Genomic DNA, 9,731 nt, shown 5'->3' with positions numbered 1-9,731 from the left:
TTTTCAATTTTCCCAAAATAAAACAATGTCCATAATTGTAAAATATGAGTCCTCAACAAAAACCAACGAGAAGTATAGCAACACCGTCACAACGATACCTTATCATATCTATTATTCATGTTCAACATATCAATTATAATAATTCTTTACTCTTCTATACTTGAAGAATACAAAAGTCATTAATGCAAACTGTCCTCGTAATTTAACCCTTTTATCCCTGGTATCATTCTGGTGAATCTGTGCTGCACTCCCACCAAGGTCAATATGTCAAAGCTGAACACAGTACTCCAGATGTGATCTAACCAGGGCTTTATACAAATATAGCATAACCTCCACCCTATGTTTTACAGACTCCTTGAGATGAAGACTAACAGTCTATTAGACATTTTAATTCATTTATGTACTAGTCCACTAGCTTTTAGTAATTTCTGTACACGGACCCCTAACTCTCTCTGCTCCTCCACAGTTCCTAGCTCCTCTCCTTTTGGAAAATATTCTGATTTATGTCTCTCTGTCCTCGCTCTATCTGACATTGAAATTCATCTATCATAGTTTTGGCTACTCACCTAATCTATCAACATCCCTTTTCAATTTTCTGCTCCAAATTACTCTACCTACTGTAACACCTAACTTAGTGTCATTAGCAAACTTGGATATATGGCTCTCGATTCCTTCATGTCATTTAAAAATGTAATGAAAAACTGAGGCCCAGGTACAGATCCCTGGGAGAGATGACTCGTCGTATCCTGCCAATTGGAGTACATACCCATTATCTCTACTCTCGGTTTCCTACCTCCCAACCAACTCCACAACCATGTTTAAAGGTTTCCTGCAATTCCACGTGCTTCCGTTTTTCCTAATCTCTTGAGTAGAATCTTGTCAATGATGTATTTGATGTTGGCTTCTTGGAGTTTTCTCAAAGTGAACCTGATGGAATCTGTTCTCATATTCAGAGTTTGTCAACATAATTGCAGCAGTCTGCAAATGGAACTTCATTTTGTGTTGAACACAATTAGATCCATCTCTTGGAGAATTGACACTGCGTTTGATGGGTGTAGAATGAATCTATTCTAACAATGCTAACCACAATATATTGAAAAAGATTGTCCAGCCCGAAACATTCCACAGCACATCTGCAAACCAACTGACATGTTGGGGAAATGAAAAGTGGAGAGCTTCGAACAGAACTCTGTTGCTCCGTCTAAGTGCAACATGGAGGTCAAGCCCCATGGAATTTAGGAGTTGTAAAGTCCTGTGTTGTTGCTTCTGCAAAACTGAAGTCTATTGAGACTTGATTGTGAGGGAAAATTTTAACCTGACATAGAGTGTTATAACTACCTGACCCAAGTATTTCTGCACTCACTCATCCCAGACATTCGTAAGTATGGCTCCTGGTGAATAGGGGTGCAAGTAATGGTTGAACAAATGACAACGTGGCCACGAGGCAGATTAAGATGGTGAATATTTTACAATGAATAATGTCAGTCATTTATGACACAAGAGGCCATTCGGTCCACGGAGTCTCTGGTTACCAGTACACTGCATTCAGTCCCATTCTCCTACTCTCGCACCTACAAGTTTTTTTGCCTCCACATGCTCACCCAATTTCTTTTTGATGTCATTTTTTGCTTTCGCTGCAGGATGTTCCAGGTCATTAAAAAAAATAAAGGTTCACCTCAGCTATTCCTTCATCTCTTGCCCAAACCCCCTACGTGTGTGTCCCAAGTACTTGTACAATCAGTTAACAGGAATAGATCTTCCTTTGTTCCCCTGTCAGCATCTTCACATCTCTATCAAATCTCTCTGCATTGCCTTGTGCTCCAATGAGAACAGGGGGTCAAAACAAAATTCAGCATCCCTTTCTCATGTTGCACAACATTTCAGCTGCAGATGTAAGAAACTACCTTTGTGATAAAAATTGCATATTTCAGATATTCCCGACAGGTTTTTCAGTGAAATTGGAAGATGTGAACAAACTATCCTAACCAGACATTGAAATCAGTTCTCAGAAACTGGATGTAGGAGGGCAAAACTCAAAAGGCATGGTAAAGTTGCAGTGGAACCAGATATTAGACAGCTAGGTATCTTGGTAATCTGAATAATGAAATGAGTTACTTATCTATACAAAGAAAAACAAAAGACCACTCCATGACCACTTTTATTTCCACATCCAGCAAGAAATGAGAAAACTACATAATAACCAGAAATGGATCACATTTTATTTCTACCAATATTACAGAACTATGGTTCTATAATGCTAATCAACTCAGGGTGAGCTTGTCAAACAGGTACTCTCCCATGCCATTGTCAGGGGCTCCCAGTCTCTTCAGGTTGGTGATGTGATCTCTTAGCTTCTTGATCATCTTCACTTGCTCCTCCAAGTAGAGAGTCTCCAGGAAGTCACACAACTAGAACATGAAATAGAAAATGCCAAACAGGTGTTTAATGAGGATCTTCTCCAGAAGGGAAATTACACTGGTTTGGAATTGGGACAGTGTGACATGGGCACATTTAACCAGACAAGAGCAGAATTACCCAAAAATGGCAAACCAATTTTAATAAAACAGGGAATGGACTGCACAAGAAACATTTTGATGCTGCAGATACACAGTGCCTTGGGAACAGTTTAATGATCCAGGTCTACAGCGTAGATGGCTTCTTGGCCCAAAAACAAAAATCTAAAAATGAAAAACAAACTGACACAGAAGTTTACCAATGTAGAGTGAAGGGCAGATTCCAATATCACCAATGCATGAAAAATTGCAATGTTAGGAACTTACATGAGGGTCAGTGTTGCCAGTGGAGAGTTTGTGCAGATCCAGCAGACTCTGGTTCACATCCTTCTCCATCTGCAGAGCTCTCTGCATTGCCTCCAGACCATTGCTCCACTCATCCTGCTCTGGCTTCTGAAGAGGAAAGTCAGACAGTTCACTTACAATGGATTAAAACAAAAACACATGAGAAAGTAGAAGGTGAACAATGGGGAAAAGCAACTAGTGGGTCACAAATGTATACAATTACTGCATTAAACCATGGAATCAATTCTTTCAAATACTTTCTAAAGCATCAATTTACAGGGATCCAGACAGGAGGTCACTCATTCATTAAACCCAACCTTGATGTCCTCCAAGATGATTCGGCCTCCACGTTTATTCTGGAATTTCAGCAGTTTCTCAGCGTGCTCCCGTTCCTCATGTGACTGCTCCTTGAAGAACTCAGCAAAGTGACGCAGGGAAACATCATCCCGATCAAAGTAATAGGACTGCAGGTAGAGACAAAAAAAAAAATTGAAGAAAGCCAGGTCACATCCAAAATTCCCTCCATGGTCACATCAAAAATGGTGGCTGTATCATAGTAGATGAAATACCCATTCATGACTTCAATACCTTGCTTTTGAAAGCATTTACAGTTTAAGGGAGAAAGTATGATTCTTACACAAAGCACAATTGGCTTCATTAATCTTTTCTGAAAAGGTTGAAAGTCCCTCCTCATGAAGTAGAAACAAGGCAAGTGGCTAAAATTAGACAAGAGGGAAACATGATATTTTTTGGCAGAATCTATTAGAGGTCCAAGTGCAGGTTGAAAGCTCAAATTTCAGTGGGACATTCTTCCCTCCCCCCCCCTCCTTCACCAATCCCTTTCCCCAATTCAGGGATTTAAATTAAAAAAAAGTAAAACCTTCCAGATTCAGCAGTTTAACATTTTGGCACAATCAAGTACCAAGATCCAGGTTCCGTGACAGAGGATTCAAAGAATTTCACTCAATTAGTAAAAAGAGAAAGCCAGTCCATATTTCACTCACGAGTCACCCAATTAAAGTTAATTGTTGTCATCCAAGTTACAAATTTGACCAAGTTAATACTTCAAGATGAATCCTCAATTACAAGCTTCATGGAACCATGGAGCTGGTTTCAGGTATAAAATATCTCCGAATAAGACAACTACAGAGCCGGGAGCAGTCTGTTAATGAGACCTTCTACAGAATTACTATTAAATATAATCCACTGGATTAAGTCTAGGGAGGGCTATTGAGATACATCCAAAAGCCAATTCACTAAACAACAGCATACAATGAAGTCACAGCCTGAATTTTGAATTAGGACCCCAAAACATACAAAACTCACCATGGACAGGTAAACATAGGAGGAATAGAGCTCCAGGTTAATCTGCTTGTTAACAGCATCCTCACAGTCCTTGTGGTAGTTCTGTCACACTTGGGAAACCATCTTCACTTCTAATATTGACAGAAGCTAAATCAAACACAACAACAGCAATCTAACCACTTCCCTCACAAGCTCTTGTATTTATGCAACTGGATCAGCCTGTATTCAAACAGGGAATGACATCACCAATGATGATTGACAATCCCTGATAGCCAGTCAGGAATCCTCCATGCCTCGAGGCACCAATTAAGGAGCAGTGGGTGGGGTGAGATACCCAGAGCCAATCGGGGATGTGGAATGCAGGTTGGTTTACAAGATTATTCTGTGATTGGAACAAAGGAACAGGAGGAGGCCAATTCAAGTCTGTTCCACCATTCAATTAGATCATGGCTGCTCTGTGTCTTAATGCCATTTCCCTGCCTTGGTTCATGATTTCATGACCTTAACTCACAAAAACCTAACATCAATTTTGAATGTTGACTTGATCCATTTTGGGGAAGAGAGTTCCAGATTTCTATTTTCCCGTGTTGTGAAGAAATGCTTTCCAATATCATCCCTGAATTGCCTAATCTGAAGATGAAGCCCTGTCCCAGAGAAAATAGTTTCTCTCTATCTACGTTATTAAACCCATTAATTATCTTCAACAGCTCAATTATAATCATCACTTAATCTTCAATACACGAAGGAATACATACCAGTCAGTGCAAAGTGACCTTATCATTTAGCCTGAGTATCATTCTGGTGAATTGGTGCTGTTCCCCCACCAAGGCCAACAGATCAAAATGAACACAGTACTTCAGATGTGGTTAACCCTGAGCTTTATACAACTGTAACATAACCTCCACCACTTTGATTTTCAGCCCTCGTGAGAGATGAACATTGATTTTGTTTTTTCAATTTTGTTTGTATCTCTCCACTGGTTTTGATTAATTTCTGTCCATGGAACCTTAACTTCACATTAAACTCCATCATTCATAATTTTTCACACTCACTTACTCTATCAGCGTCCCTTTGCAAATTCCTGCTCCAGTTTACACTAACTGTGCCACCCAACATAGTGGCATCAGAAAACCTGCATATCCTGCACTCTATTCCTTCATCGATATCATTTATAAATATAATGAAAAGCTGAAGCCACAGTATAGATCCCAGGAAAGGATGACGAGCCATAGTTTGGAGTACATACCCATTATCCCTACTCTGTCTCCCACCTCAAAAATCAAATCTCCACCCATAGTGAAAGATTTCCTCCAATTGCACAGGCTTCCATTTTTCTTTACCTCTTGTGTTGAACCTTGTCAATGATGTATTTGATATTGGCGTTCCTCAAACTGAATCTGTTCAGAGTCAGTAATTAATAATGTAATTGTATGAGTTTGTTAATGGAAATTCCATTTTGCACAGTTGGGTCCAAATTAAGATGGCTTGGAAAATTGATGTATTCCAGGTGGGTCTAGACCAAGCCAGGGATACCAATCTTGACCACAATAGATGGAAAGTGATCCACACTGACTCTGCAACCTAACCAGCAAATTAGGGAAATAGAAAATGGAGAAGCTTTAAAGTGAGCATTGTTGCTCCACATAACGCTGGAGAGATGGAGCACAATCCCCATGGAATTTAAGACCTGTAAAGTCGCAGTGCACTTTCTGCAACGTGCAAGACTATTATGAGGGAAGATTTAGGAGGTCAACTCGTAGGGGTCTCCTACTACCTCACCCAAGCATCTCCCTGTACTGAGGCTAGACATTGGTAAACATACCCTTTAGGTGAATTAGGGGTACAGATATTAGTTAATCAAATGGCAGATTAAAGGTGGTTAATTCTTGTCTATAATAAGTGGACAAAAAGGTCATATGCAGGTAGAAATTGGGTATCCTTTCCCCATATTCCACAAGTTCATGCTACCTCACCTACAGCAGCAAGAACACTTCTGTCGCAGAAACTGCATATTTCCGATATCCTCGACAAGCTTCTCGATGAAAATTGGGAGATGTGAGTAAGTTATCCTCAGAAGGCATTGAACCAAGTTTGGGAGGCTGGCCAGGGAAAGGTTTAAATGGAATCAGTATATAACTAGGCATAATGATCTGAATAATCAAGTCAGCTATTGAATTATACAAAGATCAGATCCATGATAAATACTTTTATTTCTATATACAGCAAGAGATGAGAAAACTGGCAATCAAAAAGAATTCAGAAAGTATAGAACTAATTGTTGCAGAACCCTAATTAACTCAGCGTGTGCTTGTCAAACAGGTACTCTCCCATGCCATTGTCAGGAGCTCCCAGTCTCTTCAGGTTGGTGATGTGATCTCCAAGCTTCTTGATCATCTTCACTTGCTCATCCAAGTAATGGGTCTCCAGGAAGTCACACAACTAGAACATAAGAGAAACAGGCGAGTATAGTTAGCTTAAAAAAGCAAGAATCTTCATTAGATAAGATTTTTATTTGCACTGGGATAATAGCACAAGTACTGCACATGGGAGCGAGACTTTCTCTGGAGAAAGAAGCACAGGCAGTGGGCCAAGTGGTCAGCACAGAAGGAAATCATTCAGATTCTGTGGATATATTTAGCCAGACAAGGCCAAAATTTACCCACATGTGGCAAATCAATTCCATTAAACTGGGAGTCAAGTCAAGATTGATGCCAGAGAAACCAAGTACCTTGCAAACTGTTGAGTGATCAAGATCTAGTGTGGATGTCTTGGTTTTTTTAAATAAGACAAAAAAAAAAACTTATGGAATTCTACCAGAGTTAAGGGTAGATTCTAATCATCACCTTCAAACCTGAAAACTCATTCCAATATTAACTTACATGAGGGTCAGTGTTGCCAGTGGAGAGTTTGTGCAGATCCAGCAGACTCTGGTTCACATCCTTCTCCATCTGCAGAGCTCTCTGCATTGCCTCTACACCATTGCTCCACTCATCCTGCACTGGCTTCTGGAACAGAATAGTAGTCTTTTTAGTGGGAGTGCAAAGTCCAAGGGATGTTATGCTCAAGGTCAACAATGTTAGCAGTAACAAAGACAATCTGTGCACCCCAATACTATGAGGGATGGGGTTTAATCACTGGGTTGACAGACCATTACAGGACACTGGATCAGTTCACTGCCATTTTTGGCCAAAGCTCCAATCCCAATTACCCCAAATATGCAAAATTTTCTTTTTCTCCTTTATAATCCTCAACTACATTTAAGGGACATCTACAGCTGTGGCCCACATTCTCAAGACTGTTACCTAGTTAAGCACTGTATGTTTCAGCCAATGGTTGACAAAGCAGACGTTGTTCCTTCTGAAAATCCATTTATTGATTTTATAAATATAGGAGACAAAGGTCAGTCATACCAACTCACCAACACTAGAAATTTTACTCATTAAACTCTAGATTGAGTACTGACATTATTAGAATAAAGGAACATAGGATGAAAGCAAAATACTGCAGATGCTGGAAATCTGAAATAAAAACAAGAAATGCTGGAACCACTCAGCAGGTCTGGCAACATCTGTGGAAAGAGAAGCAGAGTTAACATTCCGGATTTCCGAAGGAGGGTCACCGACCCAAAACATTAACTCTGCTTCTCTTTTCACAGATGCTGCCAGACCTGCTGAGTGGTTCCAGCATTTCTTGTTTTTATTTCAGATTTCCAGCATCTGCAGTATTTTGCTTTTATCCGATAGAATGGAAACTGCAGTCCAATCTGTTGAAGGGAGCGGCTTATTAAATCTAACCTTGATGTCCTCCAAGATGATCCGGCCTCCACGTTTATTCTGGAATGTCATCAGTTTCTCAGCGTGCTCCCGTTCCTCATGTGACTGCTCCTTGAAGAACTCAGCAAAGTGACGCAGGGCAACATCATCCCGGTCAAAGTAATAGGACTGCAGGTAGAGGCAAAAATGGAAAGGGAGAGGTCAGACCCAAATATCATTCATGGTCACATTAAAAATAACATCCTAGTAAATCATCCATTCTTTATCTCAAAAGAATCTTCTTCAATTAAGGGGCTTGGTTTTTCAAGTTAATATTGTAAAATACTAACCATGATGAAATGCTCCTCCCAGTGACATTACTAAAAGCAGTAACACTATTTGGATCCAAGTTTCATTTCAGCATTTAAACTACATTTATCAGCAGGACATCCTTCGTCCACCAAAGAAGAGACAAGTGATCTAAAAGTCTTATTGGACTGAATGAGACTTTTCAATTACTGCTTCATGCAAATTCATTACTCAAAACAAAAGAATTCAGCACCACAGGATTTACTCATTTACAAAGGGGGAAAGACAGACCAGAACTAGTCAGACAGTGTTCCACTAACTAGTCACTAAACTTCATAGTTGCCATTCAAGTTGAATAGGTTTATGCATGATCATGAATCCTCTATTGGAAACTACACAGAACTGGAGTTACTTTCAAAATTGGACATAAATATTACAGAGCAAGGAATAGAGTCCCTGTTTCAAGGGTATTCACAGATTTAAGTCTAGGAGAACTAGAAAGATACATTATAAACCCAATTAATATTTAGTTTTAGTTTAGAAATACAGCACTGAAACAGGCCCTTCGACCTACCGAGTCTGTGCTGACCATCAACCACCCATTTATACTAAATCATACACTAATCCCATATTCCTACCACATCTCCACCTATCCCTATATTTCCCTACCACCTACCTATACTAGGAGCAATTTATAATGGCCAATTAACCTATCAACCAGCAAGTCTTTTTCATATGGGAGGAAACCAGAGCACCCGGAGGAAACCCACGCAGACACAGGGAGAACTTGCAAACTCCACACAGGCAGTACCCAGAATTGAACCCAGGTCACTGGAGCTGTGAGACCTACAGAAATTCTAGCTACTCAAAATACATTGAAATCCCAGTCTTAACTTTGAAACAGAACGCCAAGAAAACAATACACACCATGGAAAGATAAACATAGGAGGAATAGAGCTCCAGGTTGATTTGCTTGTTAACAGCATCTTCACAGTCCTTGTGGTAGTTCTGACACACTTGAGATGCCATCATAATCTTTCCTACTAACAGAAGCTAAGTTCAAACAACAATGTAACTACTTCCTGCACAAGCTCTTGTATTTGTACCGTTGGGACAGCCTGCATTCAAACAGGGAATGACATCATTAATGATGATTGACAATTCCAGGTAGCCAGTCAGGAATAGTTATTGAATCCAGGCACCAGTTAACAATGTCGTCAGGCTGTGGGGGTTGGACCCAGCGACAATGAGAGCTGTGGAATACAGGCAGGTTTGGATGATTATACTGTGATTGGAACATAGGAACAGGAGGAAGCCAATCAGCCCCTCAAGCCTGTTCCACCATTCAATTAGATCATGGTTTGTCACTTAAGGACATTTGCCTGCATTGGATCCATATTGCATCATACCTGTACCTAACAAAAATCTAACAGTTTTAGTTTTGAAATGTTTAATTGATGTCAACATTTTGGGGGAGAGAATTCCAGATTTCCATATCCCTTTTTGTGAAGAAATGTTTCCTAACATCACCCCTGAATGGTCTAGTTCTAATATTCAGATTATAGCC

The 9,731-nt window shown here is 40.0% G+C and overlaps 1 protein-coding gene and 1 pseudogene across 1 annotated transcript; both read right to left on the bottom strand.

Annotated features, from left to right (window-relative positions):
- Window positions 1-818: 818 nt before the first annotated feature.
- LOC137353579 (ferritin heavy chain B-like) lies at window positions 819-4,226 on the bottom strand (annotated as a pseudogene).
- A 1,730-nt stretch (window positions 4,227-5,956) lies between these two features.
- On the bottom strand, window positions 5,957-9,196 carry LOC137353578 (ferritin heavy chain B-like). Its single transcript, XM_068019941.1, has 6 exons — window positions 9,092-9,196; window positions 7,898-8,044; window positions 6,983-7,108; window positions 6,401-6,542; window positions 6,081-6,270; window positions 5,957-5,993 (listed from the first exon to the last, which is right to left on the bottom strand). The coding sequence occupies exons 1-6, from the start codon at window positions 9,194-9,196 to the stop codon at window positions 5,957-5,959; spliced, it is 747 nt and encodes a 248-aa protein (XP_067876042.1).
- Window positions 9,197-9,731: the final 535 nt, after the last annotated feature.

Source organism: Heterodontus francisci, chromosome 41 (genome assembly GCF_036365525.1).
Source record: "Heterodontus francisci isolate sHetFra1 chromosome 41, sHetFra1.hap1, whole genome shotgun sequence".
NCBI lineage: Eukaryota > Metazoa > Chordata > Chondrichthyes > Heterodontiformes > Heterodontidae > Heterodontus > Heterodontus francisci.
Note: the sequence above shows the minus strand (reverse complement) of the source record. Positions and strands in the feature narration are given on the sequence as shown.

Coding starts and splice junctions, on each gene's coding strand:
- LOC137353578 (XM_068019941.1), bottom strand. CDS start 9,196: ATGATGGCATCTCAAGTGTGTCAGAACTACCACAAGGACTGTGAAGAT. Junction 6,543..6,982: donor CTGGCAACACTGACCCTCAT/GTAAGTTAATAT, acceptor CTTATGTTCTAG/TTGTGTGACTTCCTGGAGAC. Junction 5,994..6,080: donor ACAGAAGTGTTCTTGCTGCT/GTAGGTGAGGTA, acceptor CACTTATTATAG/ACAAGAATTAACCACCTTTA.